General features: G+C 38.7%; 2 protein-coding genes across 2 annotated transcripts in view; one reads left to right on the top strand and one right to left on the bottom strand.

The window, feature by feature from the left end:
• LOC132990403 (tumor necrosis factor receptor superfamily member 5-like) overlaps positions 1 to 17,160 on the top strand; it is a 62,534-nt gene that overhangs the window by 41,203 nt on the left and 4,171 nt on the right. The window lies entirely within an intron of this gene.
• LOC132990405 (tumor necrosis factor receptor superfamily member 14-like) lies at positions 5,593 to 12,424 on the bottom strand. The gene is made up of 9 exons (XM_061058675.1): positions 12,379 to 12,424; positions 9,579 to 9,698; positions 9,174 to 9,267; positions 8,895 to 9,020; positions 8,495 to 8,650; positions 7,391 to 7,478; positions 6,879 to 7,319; positions 6,231 to 6,777; positions 5,593 to 5,810 (listed from the first exon to the last, which is right to left on the bottom strand). Exons 2-7 carry the CDS (start codon positions 9,618 to 9,620, stop codon positions 7,124 to 7,126), a joined length of 702 nt encoding a protein of 233 aa, XP_060914658.1. The 5' UTR covers positions 9,621 to 9,698; positions 12,379 to 12,424; the 3' UTR covers positions 5,593 to 5,810; positions 6,231 to 6,777; positions 6,879 to 7,123.

The following is a 17,160-nucleotide window of genomic DNA, read 5'->3' as shown; positions in this document are numbered from 1 at the left end:
CAATTTGTTTTCCTGCTTTGGTTTGTTGACCCAGGAGCTTTTTTAACTGACTCCATATTCATTTAGAATTTCCCCTCGCCTCACTAATTATTGTCATAAAAAAATCAGCCCTAGCCTTCCTCAACCCTGTTATCACCTTATTTCTTAACATGGCAAAATGAAATTTGTCGTGGAACAATCTGGTCTTAATGGCCATTTTCAGTGCCAGATCTCGCTCTTTCATCAGTTTTAAAATATCTGCATTTATCCAGGGAAGACTGTTCTTTTTATTCCTGTACTTAAACTTACAAGAAAATTCTGTGATGACACTATGCACTTTACTTGAGAATATTTGACTGCCCTCCTGCAAGTTTTTTCCTAAGAGCAAATCATTCCAATTGACGCTATTTATAGTGTTTTTAAAACATTCCTGCTTGTTCTTAGGAATTCTAAGAGATTCATTCTCTTTGGCAATTGAGGGGCTAAATCTCGTTTTTGTTAATTTTCTGATCACCAGAATAAGATTGTGGTCAGATATCCCAGTGATCATATTGAGAGATTTAGTAATTCTCTCAGGTCTATTACTAAATACCAAGTCAATCTGAGTTCTGGTGGATTGGGTTATTCTTGTTGGACCGTTGATCAGCTGTGAGAGATCTAAACCATCAGTTATTTGTTTGAGGTTCTTTCTAGTAGCCTTATCTTCCCAATTAACATTAAAATCGCCCATTATTATCACCTCTTTTTTAAAATTGCACTCTCCAGGATGTTTTGGAACTTTTCATAAAATGCATTATTTGCAGAGGGTGGGCGGTAAATTACAATCAGGACAAAAGACATTTGTGGTGACAAAGTGACATTCAAGCCAATACATTCCAACTCACAATTTGACCAAGTTAATTCATTACATTGAATACTATCCTTCACATAAACCATGACCCCGCCACCCTTTGATGTCACTCTATCTCTTCTGAAGATTTGATAGCCAGGTACCTCTAATGCTGCAGATGGCGAGTTTTCATGGAGCCAAGTCTCAGACAAGCATAGAAAATCTAGATTTGAGTCCATTAGAAGATGTTGAATTTGGTCACTTTTTGATTTTAAACTTCGAATGTTAAGATGTCCCCCAAATAGACCTTTGGGTTTTGATTTGGGATCCCATATTATTCTCGAGTGATTGACAGCTTGAAAGACTTTCCACTTCCGTTTTTTTTTTTTTTATCGCTTGGTTAATGATTCGTTTCCTGTTTGGATCAGCTGTATGCCCTCTGGCTACACGTGGATTAATGTTTTGGTTAAAGTTACATTCGCCAACAGTCGGAGTTTTGACTGATCGTGTAGGAAGATCGTCACCTTTGATGTTTGTTGCAGAAGTACAAACACGGGGAAACACTGTCCTTGCGACGCTCCCGGGCAGCGCACCGGCATCCAGGCACCCCACCGGTGCCGGCTGCCCCGCTGGTGCAGACGTCGCTCACCGAAATCCCTGCAACGCTGGACGCCACGTCCCCGACATAAATCATAAGTTACAAAAGTTCAAGTTTTAATGTAAATCTTTTCTCTCCTCAGCGTGTTTCAGACCTTCCCTAAACATGCAGACATTTCTCTGAGCCCTGCAGAATAAATGTTCTCCAGGATCCAGGTATTATTATCCTGCTGGATTCTGGGACATTATCTCTTCAGAGTTCAGAAAAGACCCCGGTCCAAGCTCACAAAGTTCAAAATGAGGACGAGTTAGAACCAAACCTAAAGTCAACTGTACAGAAAACGAGGAAGACTGGCAGACATTGAGTTTCATTCATGCTTTTTATAAAAACTGTTTGTTTTTCTGTATCTGTTTTATCTCCTTTTCTGCACGATAAGAACGAACACGTCACCGAGCATTTCAGCTCAGTTCATGTCCTGAGTTTAAAAAAAAAAGAACTTTGTTCAAAAAATATAAAAATATAAATAAAGTCTGAAATCAAAAAAACTTGATGCTTTGGATTCATTATGTTGAACTTTGACCTCTGCAGGTCATGAATTCAGGTAACCAGTACAGGTAATCCAGTCACCAGTTAGCTCATACTGGTTTACTTATGTTGATTTAACCATTTCATGCACAAAAGGTTTTGTTAGTAAGTATTATTATATTTAGTGTAAAACTTGAAATAAAAGCTTTATCTGAATTTGAGGCCCAGTCCCATTTAAGGCTCTCACACACCAAGCAGACGGCAAAGAACTAGTGGCGACGAAGGCCACCTGTGGCGTCAGCTTTGCCTTTTGTCTTGGCCAAAAAGCTGTGCAAGAACACACCGCAAAGACTACAGCCAATGGCCAACCACCACATAACTCTCCATGCCAGCAGGGGGCGGTAGTCTGTTATCATCATTCCAAAAAGGACAAACCGGAAAAGTACGAGGAAGAACGCGGATAAATAAACCGTTGTTATGATACGAGGAGACAATTTTCTCACTGCTGTCGCTCAACACTCGTGATACATGAACTTCTACTGGAGAATAATGTCTGATAAAAAGTAGTAAGTGGTGTTGTCAGCTCTTGATCTTTTATTAGTTGAACAAGAACAGACGAGGTGCTTCTGTAATTCTTCTCATGCACTGGCTCTCCTGTTTCGCTTATCTGAACAGCCAATCAGAGAGAGACCTACCCCCGACCACGCTGGCGCCGGGTCCTCAGCAAAAAAAAGTGGGGCCGACGGGTAGCGACGGAGCTGGACACACCGTAAAAACTAGAGGGGCGACGGCTCACCAACGGATTGGCGGTCTCCTTGGTGTGTCAGGACCTTTACTCGCCTGATGTTGCTGCATGTTGTGACAAATAAAGGCAGCTTTCAATCAGAGGCCTCTGTGCATTTAGGGATGATTCGTTTTCAGAATTTAAATATGGAATAAAGCAGCAAGAAACAAAAACTACTTAAACTTCTGTCAAAGAAAGACATACTGATGCTATATGTGTACCAGCTGTGCAGCAGGTTGCCTTACATTTAAAGGCAGGGTTGGTAATTTTCTAAAACTAGCATGACTTTGAAAGTAGCATTCCCTCAGTGGTCTGTCTGCACAGTCTACAAAATACAGTTTAAAAAACATTTTGGAAACTAAAAACAATTAAAAACACACTCGGACTCTCAGAAAAACACACAGAGAAATCATGAGTCATACTCAACAGTAAACAGATGGGTCTTTAACTTAGCTTTAAAAACCTCAACAGAACAAGCCTGCCTGATGTCCAGAGGTAAACTGTTCCAAAGTGTCGGTGCACGGAAAGAAAAAGCCCGCTCACCAACTGTCTTCTTTCTGACCTTTGGGACACTCAGAAGACCCGTCCCCTGAGAACACAGGGCTCGGGCAGGCACATAGGGGTTCACCAGGTCGGTAAGGTACAATGGTGCACTGCCATTTAATATTTTAAAAGTTTAAAAGGGGGGGGGGCAGACCTTCCTCACAGCCTTCATTTTGTGTAGCAGTGAGCCTTTCAGCTCCTGCTATGACAGCTGTGAGGAAGGTCTACTGGGGCCTGACGTCAGACCTCATGTTCAGGTTATTCTCTGTTATCAGCCTCTCATTGGCTCCTAGCTCAGAGGGTCTAACCTGGATATGAGGAAGGACTTCAGGTCCCACCAGGGCCACACAGGACGACATGTGAGCCCACATGGAGTCCTGGGTGGTGTGGGTTTACTCCGAGCGCTTCGGTTTCCTCCCACAGAAACAAATCATTTGAAAAATAATCACAATAAAAAATTACAATTCATTTGAAAAAAGAATCATCTCTGTTTTAATACATTTCTTCAGATTATTTCTAATATGTATTTGTGTCTCACATTTTATTTCTGTTCTGACTCTGTCCATGGTTCTGATGTCTGCTCTCTACCACTTGCATTGTTTCTGTTTTTTATCATCACTTTATAAAGTAAACGCTGGGAAATTATATTTTATGGTCCAAACAACAAATGAATTAAAGATAATAATAAAACAGGAAGATTAATGAATATCATTGAAGGGGACAAACAAACAAAAAGGCAAACAGACATGAAGACAACACCTCACACTTTGTCCATCATGACTTGTTGCTGAGTGTACAAACGCCTCGTGAGATGCTCTGACTGCTCCACCAAATCATCTTCATCAAGTTTTATTGGTTGGTCCGGTTCTATAAGAAGTGGGTACAGCGGGGAGATCAGTTACTTCAGAACACAGATCACTACTCAGTTTCCTCGCCTGCTTTGCTCAAAGGTCTGTGACCTGAGACGTAGCAGTTACGATACACTTTATTGTCCCCTCGGGGAAAGTTGTGTTGGACTCACAGTGCTGCCAAACATTCAGCTGCTTCCACTCGATTTAATAAATAACAACAATATAAAAACCACATCCGCACATAAACAAACAGGAAAATACTAATACAGAACAACACAACATATATTCCATATTACCCATATTGCACAAGATCTGCAAACTATTAGCTAGTTAGCTGCATTCATGTTCGTGTTTGCTAACTTCAGGTTTTCTTCTAAACCTCTGGACACCACTGTCATGAGGCCGCAGGCTCCAGGGTATCTCTACGCGCCCTCTAGTGACCTCTGTGAGTATTTCACTAACACAGTAACAAGTAGAGTACTTTGAAATGTGTAATTTAATCTGACCTGAACTGTATTTTAGTCCTTTAATGGATTTCTCTACCATCCACAAACCTTTAACCCTAACACACACTGTTCATTTTATTCACTTAATTAAAAATGTAAGATCTTAAATGTACGTCAGTTTTAAAGCTGTGCACTGCTGCTGACCTCTAGTGGTCAAAGACAGAACTTTCTGAGAGTCTCCATTTGTTTCTTTTAGCATCAACACTTTGTGCTAACAGTTCAATTATTTCCAGTCATTGTAATGGTAAGAAAACGACAGTAAATCGATTGTTCTTTAGTTCCTCTGCTTGTCTTCACTTTCTGATTTTTTTTTCTGCCTTTTGTGGTCTCATATTTACAAAAACAAAATAATAATCTGAAATTTTGAGATTAAACTCGTAAATTTACGAGGAGTTGCCTTGCCTGTTGACAAGCAGCGCCTCTGAGTTTAAGGGAATTAAACCATTTAAAAAACAGAGAAAAACAAAAGTCAGATATTAGTAAAGGAGAGAAAGGAGAGAAAGGTTTGAAGAAAAGATGAAAGATGAGATTGATGATGAGACAGAGTTCAGTATTCAGAGTTCTTCCTCCAGGTGATATATTCAGTATGAAACACAGAGCTTTACTTCAGAAACAGAACTGAGCCTTTGACCTTTGACCTCAGAGTTCTTACTGTCCTTTAACATCTCTCACATAAAGCCTCAAGAATACTCGACTTTAAACATTAAAGTTACTGACAGAGACTCACACCCGTCCTGACCTTCATACTGGGGTACATACCTGTGATTTAAGGACATTAACACACCTGTATGTAGACACCAAGAGGCAGAGAGGTACGAGCTCTATGCGCCCTCTAGTGACCCGTGTGAGTATTGACACCTGTGCTGCTGTTCTCTTCATGAACAGGAAGCTGCACTCTGATCAACATTCAGACTTCAGATTCTTGTTCTCTGTGTGGCTCGTTTTAAATCATGAGACACAAACACTGACCAGAGAGAGAAGATTTCATCGCTTTTATTGAAGCTGTACAAAACATGAATGTCCATAGTTACATACAAGATATTTAAATTATCTTTGAGTTTCCAGACTTAACCCTTTGAACTCTTGAATAATTGACCTTTAACGTTTTTCAGCTGTCTTTACTAAACGACATTAGAAGAACTCAAAGTGAAAATATTTACAGGAACAGTTTCTGACATCTGAAACACAAGTTTGCCTTTAAAAAACTTCTTGAAACAATTTTTTAAAATATCAAATGAAATATTTAAATTCAGTGATGTAGTTTTTCTGCATGTCTTATATTCACCAGATATCTGAAGAAAAGAGAAACACACCGACTGTTCTCATATTTAATCACGTCTTTCAATTTACTGCAGGATTTACAAAGTGAGCACGTTTTACCTTTTCATTCAGTGTCTACAAAAACCCTGAAACTACAGTTCCACATCCTGACCAGCAGGTGGCAGACAGCTCAACTTCAGTGTTATATTCATATATTTCTGTTGTTTTGAGAAATGAAATCCTGAACAGTAAATGGAGAGAAGATGCTCAACATCAGATTCTGAGGAAATCTGAAATCTTAAAATAAACTTTCTTTAAGTTTTAGAAATACTTTTACCCACATATTATATTTAACCGTATGTTTAATTAATTGTTCAGCTGGTTGTAGTTTTATACTTTTTGAACAAAGCTAACTGGTGACTGGATTACCTGTACTGGTTACATGAATTCATGACCTGCAGAGGTCAAAGTTCAACATAATGAATCCAAAGCATCAAGTTTTTTTGATTTCAGACTTTATTTGTATTTTCATACTTTATGAACAAAGTTCAGTTTTTTTAAACTCAGGACATGAACTGAGCTGAAACACTCGGTGAGGTGTTCGTTCTTATCGAGCAGAAAAGGAGATAAAAATTTTAAAACAGATACAGAAAAACAAACAGTTTTTATAAAAAGCATTAATAAAACTCAATGTCTGCCAGTCTTCCTCGTTTTCTGTACAGTTGACTTTAGATTTGGTTCTAACTCGTCCTCACTTTGTTAGCTTGGACTGAGGTTTTTTCTGAACTCTGAAGAGATAATGTCCCAGAATCCAGCAGGATAATAATACCTGGATCCTGGAGAACATTTATTCTGCAGGGCTCAGTGAAATGTCTGCATGTTTAGGGCTGTTCTGAAACACCCTGAGGAGAGAAAAGATTTACATTAAAACTTGAACTTTTGTAACTTATGATTTATCTGAATGAGTCAGCGATCATTGAGCTGAAAATCTCTGCAGTCTCACCTGATCTTCTTTTTCTCTAAACATCAACCGTTCCGTTGTGTTGTCTTCTGGATTCACTGGTTTCTTTAAAAGTAAAAATTGAAAGTGAGCAACATTTAATGATCTAACTGTGAAGCTGATTGAGAGTAAAGAGATGTAAAACATACCGTCTGATGAGCTTCTGCTGAACTTTTTTCTGTAAGACAACATGAAACAAATCATTGATGGTATCTATAATGAAACATGATCATGTTTTTATTGTCACATTATAAATTCTTACTTATTTTTAGACAACGTTGTATCTTGTCTCTGTAACACCACGCTGTTAATACAAACACGAGAACTAAAAGCCCCAAAACACCACCGACTATCAGTCCAGTCCAGTCTGATGGTATTTCTCCACACTGAGCGTCCTCTGTCTTAGTTCCTGCTCTCAGCAGCTTTAGACCCTCTGAGTCACATCTGTAATGATAGAGGGACAGTTATTACAGGAACATCTGGAGAGTCCATGTGTGATGTGAAGCTTCACTCACTGTGTGTGATTCTGACAAGATGTAAACGTCCCGTTTGAAAATGTTCCATCAGAGCAGGTCGAGCACACCGTGTCTGTGGAGGAAGTTCCTGCAGGAAATACACACAGTGACAGTTTTCAATATTAAACTAAATACATGATGAGATATTTAAAGCAGAATCTCAGAAAGAAACACCTGAAAACATTGTTTAGTTTGAAGTTTAAAGCTTTAAATGTATGATCGATGAGCTGCAAATGTACAGAAAGACTTATTCACAGAACAATTTCACCTGATACCAAGAAAAAGTATCTTTCTAAACTTGATTAAATATCAATCTTTGATAACTTTTCATTTCATGTATGAAATGTTGCAGACATATCATTCATGCAGTCTAAAATATGAACCAATCAGAGACTCTGAACAAACCAAAGGAAATAAGTTCACTAATATTTGTTTCTGGAAATAAGATTAATATCAAACACTAAAGTTACAAGTTCTGCCACCAGATGGCGCATGAATTCATCCAGAGAGAGAGAGAGAGAGAGAGAGAGAGAGAGAGAGAGAGAGAGAGAGAGAGAGAGAGAGAGAGAGAGAGAGAGACCTGAAGCTCCCCAAGGCTTCCTACAGACCTTGATATATTTAGTGTAAACACCTGCAATGTGATTTGATCAGATCAGCTGCTCCCTTTGACTATTTTCTGTGTAAACAAAACCAGCTGCAGCTGCTCTGGTGAGAGTAGCCAGTCGGTCTTCATGCTGCAGCATCGCCTCGGTGCTGCGGCCTGAAGCCAGTCTTCAGGCCGCAGCAACCAAGACCTTCTTCAGGCCCATGAAGCACTCAGGGAAGTGATCCTCGGGTCAGTAATCTCGGTGTTTTCACATCCTTAAGGAATGTAATCATGCATTTGTTTCACTTTCACTCTGACTCAAGTCCTCTCAGCTTCTCTTCTGACAATAACTTGAACTTCCCTTCAGTCACCAGTTCATCTGTAGCTACAGGAACAGTTTGATGTTGGAATAACACAAACAGCTCATTGCTTCAATTCTCAGGAGGAATATTTAGTTTATTTGTGTGTGTGTGTGTGTGTGTGTGTGTGTGTGTGTGGAGTTACACGTATGAACCCACCTCTCTGACTGATGTATTCTCCTGGTTCACAGCGTCTGTGTTTCTTTGCTTCAAAACAGTCGTACCCTGTAAACTCTGAGCAGTAAAATCCTTCCAGAGGTTCACAAACTGTGTCTGATCGTATCATACACGACGTCTTCATCTTCAGACCAGAACCTGTCGACACAAAGATAAATACAGACATAATCGACTGCTTAAAGACTAAATAGCAACATGATGAATCTGACTATTTAAAACACCTTCAAGCTGTAAACTCAAAGGAAAACATCTGAACCAATGAGAGATTCAGATTTAAGGTGAGAACAACACTCCAGCTGCAGTTTCCTCATCAAGGACTCGGTAATAAAACTTCTGCCTTTAAATTAAAAAGGTAATAAAAACAACATCAACATTAATTTACCTGCTCCACATTCTCTGCAGGACAAACATTTTTTTAGTCCGTTCATTTTATTCATGAAAGTCCCCTCTCTGCACGGCTGACAGGACGTACTTTTGTCCTCCTCACAGTCTGTTTTAACTCGAGTCCCTGTTGAGAAGACAAAACTTTAATGTCACCAGGAAACAGACATTGTAGGATTTTATCTCTGATCATGTTTGAAAATAAAGCATCAACTTCATTCTACTCGCGGTGGACGTGTTATGTGTTACGACAACAAAAACCTCAAATTATCGATCTTACCGATGGGACACATGGGACAGCACTCGTCTCCAAACACATATTCTGTCCGATGGCAGGTGAAGGTTCGACTTACGAATATATTCATCATAAAAATCTGTGAAGAGAAAAAGAAACATCAGAAACATTCCTGTGGTGATGAAGCTGATCAGGAGTTTGAGGTTATCTTTAAACTGCTCTGAATGTGGGATGATGGAGGCTGCTGAAATAAGACACTTGGTGGTTACACCTCTGACACTTCACCTTCCCACTCAGAGGAATCTCTAAACCACATTTACTAACCACAGAGGGAAAAACCAATCAGAAGATGAGATGTAGCTTTCAGTGAACAATAATACAGTCCTTCAGGAGAACGATCACAAAGACAGAAGTGTTGAAGATGAGGAGGAACAAGTGAAGATCATTTACCAGCAATGAAGCCGTGAACCGAGGATTTCTTCTGAACTTCATTTTAAACTCCAGGATCAAAGTTTTCTGGGGCTGAAGACGTCATCTCACTGAGATTAAGGGATTTAACGACGACATCACCTGAAAACAGAAAGAGAAATGCAGAAATTAAACACTGCTGTGAACATGATCACCTTTATAGCTTCTCTTCTTGTAACTGAGATGTGCAGCTCTGTCGTCTCTCCTCACACAGAGGCTCCTCTCAGGATCACTTCAGACGTCTGAACCATAAAACTGATGTTCTTGTGAATTTCTGGCATCACCGGGTCTGAAGTTTGTACAAATAAAAATGATGATGCAGATCAGGTCTCGAGAGGAAATGAAAACAATTTTTAAAATGTTGGTTTGTTAAATCATCAATGATGCATTCAAGGAGGTCAGGAAATCTAAAAACTGATATTCTTTGAGACACAGCATCAATCAGATTGTTCACTCCAGTAGAAATGTTTGATGTAGAACAGATTGTTCTTTGAGATATCTGTTTATAGAGAGAAATAAATCCTGGTCAGATCAACGCGGGTCGATTGGAGCTGGGGTCTCGTTACTTTGGTTTAAAACTGGATCACTGAATCCAGCATATGTCAAGCATATTTCTATACATTTCCATTAGACTTTTTTTTCTAAATCTGTCCTGAATTGGTAAATTGCTCCCAGGTGAATCTTGACTTTCTCTAACAAAGGGAATTGTGTGAAGCATTAGATCAACCAATGATCAACCAGTTTTCTGAAATAGCTCAAAGGTGCATCTCATGAACCATCAACTGGCAAGTATATATGTAGCCAGAGCACAACACAATGTTACAATGTCTGACATTCCTGATGAGATAAGAGCCACACTTGTTGACCATGTTCTCAATCGTGGGCTTACAATGGCCGAGGCTGGTTGAAGGGTGCAGCCAAATGTTGGGAGAACAACTGTGTCCTCAATCATTCAGACTTTTCGTCGACAGAACAGTTATGTAATCTAACAATAGGCACTGTACTGTAATACTGTATACTTTCTGTAATGCTTCATACAATATTACAGTATTCCACTTGTATTTTACAACATACAGTAAGTATACTTTATACAGTGACATTTTATCTTACTCAATTTTGTGTTTTGCATTACTATATTGTTTCCACATAGGACTGCAAGACAACTTCACAGGGGTGGCAGAGGGCCCCTTTTCACACCTGAACAGGAGGAGGCTATTTGCACCATGGTTGTAGAAAACAATGCCATAAGACTAAGGGAGATAAAGAGTGCCATTACAGAGGACAACAACATCTTTGAAAACAGCCAAACAGTCAGCATCTCAACCATTACCAGGGTGCTGAAAAGACACCAAATGAATATGAAGCAGCTGTACACTGTTCCATTTGAAAGAAATGGTGAAGGAGCTGCACTACCAGTATGTACAGGTAAAGCATGTATGAGCATGCAGTAACTGTACCTCACAGTAAACAGTACATCATATAGTGATATACAGTACAGTAAGTGTGACCTTTACACATTTGCTATGGCTGTAGAAAAGAAGATGCAATATGTGCTGTATACATTTGATGTAACTGTATCTTGTCCAAAATGAAAATGCACATAATTCATAAAACTCATTTTGTGTCTTCTGGATATAGCGTATAATGGAACTGGAAGCAAGTGAACCACCGCACAACTTCATCTACATGGACGAGGCTGGCTTCAACCTAACGAAACGCAGAAGATCGAAATATCATCAGCCACAGAGCTACAGTTGATGTGCCAGGCCAACGGGGCGGGAACATAACCATGTGACCCAACATCCCCTCACTCAACACAATCCTAATAAATGATATAATAATCAATAACCCAAAACACCAATATATAACAGACTACCTTAACCTTAAATAAATACCACAAAGACAATTATATCAATCCATGGCTCCAACATACAGTTTTCTCTAAGGAGATTGTCCTATGTTCACATTTCTACTTTTGTTTTCTTCTTTGTGCTGTCTTTTCCTTTCTGTATCGCAATGACATGGTCTGTCAACAAGTACAGTAAAAACATAAATGTGAATCTTGTCCAGTCTCTTGCAATCAATCTCCCACATACACTAAGGTGTAACTTACAATTTACAATAATTGTCACCAGAACTTTAGCCATAGTTTATATCAGAACACCCCTCCAGAGTACACTGTTACATTGACAACATGACTAAGCAATTTGACTGTCTTATCTGTACACAAGGACTTGTCATTCTGATGGCACTGACATGTTCATTAAATATATCAAGGTCTGTAGGAAGCCTTGGGGAGCTTCAGGTCTCTCTCTCTCTCTCTCTCTCTCTCTCTCTCTCTCTCTCTCTCTCTCTCTCTCTCTCTCTCTCCCACAATGATCATAAGACTAACTGTTCTGTCAGTGAGCATGACTCTGTGGTTTCAAGACAAACACTAAAATAGGATAAACCTTGCGTTTCTCAATCCTCTGAAATAATTTGAACCCCTGCAGCTGATTCAGTTCAGTCTTTGTCACTAGCGTCGAGTCTTTCCATTTAACGTCGACAGATTCCTGACCGCTGACGAGTCAGAAACAGAGCAGGAAGAACGGAGAGAGGCCATCCCGTTCACTGGTCTCAAAGTTCACACTGTTTCAGCAGACAAACTTTTTCTCGGTAAAACACCGGAACATACATGAAACATGTCGCACTTTAACATACTAACAACAGACTGTAACAGAGTTTTAACCTGCTCTGTGTGACTCATTTTAAAGAAATGTGAAGAGGAAAAACTGCTGCTTACCTCGTTACATGGAGAGACCAGAGACTGTAAATATGAGGCGGAGAGATGTGACGTCATGGGTACTGCAGCGTGAGGCTATAAATTGGTAAACTGACTGTCACTCTACCAGAGACTGTAAGATGTTCATGTCACTCTACCAGAGACTGTAAGATGTTCATGTCTCTCTACCAGAGACTGTAAGATGTTCATGTCTCTCTACCAGAGACTGTAAGATGTTCCTCCAGCACACAGAGTCTCCTCATCGAGACAGAAACATGTCTGCAGAAGTTTCTCTTTATTATTCTTCACTTTGCTTTATTGTCTCATGACATGCAGCTCGTGTGTTTCTCTTCAGCTTTATATTTGATTCTGTCATGTTGGGTTCACTTTGAATCTTATTATTCTGATGTTGCTCTTTCTCTGTTCTCTCTTTATTCTTCTGTCTGCTTCTGAAGCTCTGTGAATATCATTTAAAACATTTGAGCAGGTTTCATGATCAGCTCCTAAACGAGACATCAGGACCAGAAAGAAGACCAGGTTCAAACATGTAGTCTATAAACTGTTCTGTTCTCGTCGTGTGTCTTCATGGTGCAGCTTCAGAAAGATGACGAGGTGACTGTGAGAATAAAAAGAAAGTCTGTTTCTGTTTGAGGAGCTTTGATCTCTAATTTATGAATTATTGATATTTTCTTTACTGATGGAGAAATCCTGAAAGTGTTGAGTTTGGTTTGTAAGAAAAAGACAGAATAAAACTAAAAGATGTAAACTATCTAATTACATTTAACCTGATATATAATTATAACCATAATGACACAAAAAACATTTTTCTTAAAGTGAAATAAAAGTGAAGCTTTACTAAAACAGGATAACAAACTGAAACTGATGTGTTTATAAAAATCAATCAAATGATTAAAGGAGTAGATCGATTTCTGTTTCTGAACCATTAACGATAAGCAGACATAAAAACTGAACTTAAAGCAGCTTTACAGACGTATTCAAACTAAACTCCAGTTGAAACAAATGAAAAATATCAAAACAATAATAACCTCGCCGCCCAGTTAGATATCAAGAATACAAATAACTTTATTTCAATCAGGAGAGACGAGTTAATGAATCAAAGATAAACATTGATTTGATGTGATTTTGAATTATTGTCAGAGAAGCTTTGGAGCTTGAACAGGGGAGAGGGTGATCCAAGATCATCAGCTCATCAAGAAGCCTGATGAGGGGCGGCTGTGGCTCAGTGGTAGAGTCGGTCGTCTCTCAACCAGATCGTCGAGGGTTCGATCTCCAGCTTCTGCAGCAACATGTCAGATCGGGCTAGACACTTAACCCCAAGCTGCTCCTGTTCTTCGTTGGTGTGAATGGATGAGTTCATACTGATGGACTCTTTACACAGCAGCCATATTTCAAAACAGCAGCAGCAATATGATTGGCTGACGATGAGGAAGTGGAGCTGTGTTATTGGATAGATGTGAGCAGGTGATTACAGGAGAGTGAGTGAGCATGAGCAGGAGGAGCAAAGTGACCCAGGATAAAGAATATAAAATCAGCAGAATCTGCAGGATCACACAAAAGGTGACAGAAGATTGAACTTATCTGATAATGATAATAATAATAATAATAATAATAATAATAATAATAATAATAATGCATTATATTATAATTATTATAAATTATAAAATTATTATCTTTATCACAAATATTCTGAACAACACCACAGCGTTATAAAATCATACGACTGTAAATATTTTAAAGAACAATGTTTGGTTCATTAGTCTGCAGGTGTAAAAGTAAAGTGATGTCAGGAGGAGTTTTTAGACTTTATGAAACATTATTTATGCTTTTTAAAAACAATCTGAACTTTATAATCTTATTAATTGATGATTTTAAACTTCTGTTTATTCTTCACTAACTGTTCAGAGTCCCTGAATGAGCATGATGGTTAGATGCAGAGTTGATGTGGTGAAGCCTTCCATGTGCTTTTATTCTGAAAGATCATCTGGCTCCAGGAAATATTTGAAAGCTTTAACTGAAATCTGCTGGCTTGGTGACACTCACGCCCTGTCTCACTTCTTGGGTAAAGAAAAAGAGCTCTTTGTTTCTGTTCACTCCTCTTTATTATTCATGTTAATGCTCATGGTGACTACAGGACTGATCCTGGCAGTTTGTGGTCTTATCTTGAACCTTCAGACTCTCAATGTTGTTATCAGAGACGTACATGCTGACTCAGTTTAGATGATAAAAGATGAGCTCACAGAGCTCTGTGGACTTTTTATATATGAGGTGCAGAAAGTAGTCATCTATTAGTTTTAAATGAGGTGTTGTAAAAAAACAACAACAGTATCATCAAGGGAACATGGAAAGTCCCTGACTTCTCCCCCCTCCTCCTCCCTGCAGGTTCCTGATGACAGCATGTAAACACGAGCAGATCACACCCATCCTGCACTCACTTCACTGCAGGCTCCCCGTCTCACTCAGGATCAAATATAAAATCTCATTACTCCCCAAGTAATCCATTCAGTGCCCCTCCCTGCATCAAAGAACCGCCCACCAGAAAAACTCACACAAGACACCTCAGACCTGCAGACACCAACAACCTCCAAACCCCCCAGGACCAAACTCTACTCTACAGGGGACAGAGTCTTTTACTCTGCTGCCCCACAGACTGAGATCAAACATGTTTGAAACAGCTCAATGTGAACTCAGAGGTGAGGCAAAATGATGTTTGACTAACAGCTAAACCACAAAACTCATTGAGGTACCACTACCACTTTCTTTACACTTTGGAGGATACGACAGCTTTGATGTGGCTGGAGGAACTTTCTGAGTCATGTGTTTCATAAATAAATATATTCTAATGTAGACAAGTATAAATTAGTCCCACCTGTGTATATTTGAGAACATTGCCTGTTACAAGCTGAAGAGCATCTGCTCGAAACGTCCTTGTGGCAATTAAAATAAAAATGTAGTTTGACGTTGAAAAGGAGTTGAGCATGTTTTCTCCATGACTTCTCAGACTGCAGACAGATACTATTGGATGGTTCCAGTTTTAATGCTTTTATTTTGAAGGGCTGAAAAACGAAAGTTAAATTTTCAGTGACGCCATTTGGAGCAATAAGGTATGTCCGTGTTTTTCTTACCATGTTTTATTAAGTTAAAGACTATACAACATTGGAGAACAGTGTAAAAGTGAATCTTTGTTGTTTTAAAGTTAAAACTCTTCTGGTGTGAAATGTTATAAATCCTCTAATGATCACTAAATGAACACAGAGGATCCTGAGACACTCAGACTGTCTGACACTTTAGACTTTATGGAAATACATGAAAATAAGCTCAAACTTCAAGGCAGACATAAGGACTACAACAAGAAGACTCAGGGAGAAAATGTTGAAGTTATTTCTAAACATGAAGTCTTCGTGACTTGCTGACTGTTGTTGACGAGTCTTGTAATCTTCCAGGAAATGGCTCCTCAACAAACATTTCTCTGCTCTCTGTGCACTTCATTCTAGTTTGATGATAGATTGGTAAATGACACATTCAAATATAAAGTTTGAACAATGTTGATTGAAACTTTCAGTGCTGGAATGTTTCAAAATGCACTGTGGATTGATGATCGAGAAATGTGAAAGTTGGAGAAATGTACACATTCAGTGGTATATGTTCATAACTCTATACATAACAAACTGTCCTCAGAGGAAATTTGGTCCCTGTAAAAGTGTTGGAAGATAAAATGCTATGAGAGAAGTTGTGGTGGAGGGCCCGCAACAGTGAAACACTCTCTGGTAGCTTTTTAGCTCCAACAGTCTTCCAGGGACCCATTTTTTCATTTGAATAAAGTTTGTGTATTTAGTTCAGAAAATATTACAAAGAATTGTTTCACCACTCCAACTTTGAAATTTCACTACCAAATCTACATTAACTAATTAACTGAAAATAAATTCCATACATCAAATAAAGAAAACAAAAATCAGGTGAACATAGAAATAGCTCAGGCAAGACAAGAGACATTAAAAGAGCAAGACTTTAGATATATCCAAATCAAGTTTTTTGGCCTTTCTATTCTATTTTCCATATATTTGAATGATTTAAAGGAATTAACTAAATAACACAAAGACATAAAAAGAGGGGTTGATGTTTTTTCATTTACAAGTATAAATTTACCCAAAATTATAACAAGGTTAACAATGTCTGAATATAATAGAGGATATCTTTATCAGAAAATGTAGGAATGTTATCAATCTTTAAAGACAACCAGCTGTGGATATCAGCCCAACATGTTTTACTGTATGAGCAGTCAACAAATAAATGTTCCAAGGTTCCTACTGAGGAGCAAAAAGCACAGGGATCTACTTCAAATGGAGCCTTTTGTGTAAAAAATCACAAACTGGGTGGATTGCACATGCAACTTTAAAATGTGTTTCTTTGAGCGTAGGAGTAACTGGACATGACAGATAAAAAGAAAAACACAATTTTCTCAAGGTGTCGTTGAAGTTACCAGAGCTAGAATTGAAGTCTCTTCTTTTCTGTTTAAAGACTGTTTCACCGTCTATCAAGCAGATCAACTTCACCAACTTTTAAACAAGAAAGGTACACACAGAGAATATGACATGTTACTTTAGATCATTTGTTGTAAATTCTTCAAAGGTAAATAGGTATCCCTCTGTATTCAGTGAATGCCAATTTTTCTAACATCATATTTAAACCATTCCCATTTATTCAATGGGGATAAATAACTTTGTAGTTCGACCTTTTTGATTAAGTAGAGGGTCCTATTGCAAAATCAGTTGCATTTTAATACAC

The sequence above is a fragment of the Labrus mixtus genome, chromosome 15, assembly GCF_963584025.1.
Source record: "Labrus mixtus chromosome 15, fLabMix1.1, whole genome shotgun sequence".
In the NCBI taxonomy this organism is placed as follows: domain Eukaryota; kingdom Metazoa; phylum Chordata; class Actinopteri; order Labriformes; family Labridae; genus Labrus; species Labrus mixtus.
The sequence above is the reverse complement of the archived record's forward strand: the minus strand, read 5'-3'. Positions and strand labels throughout refer to the sequence as shown.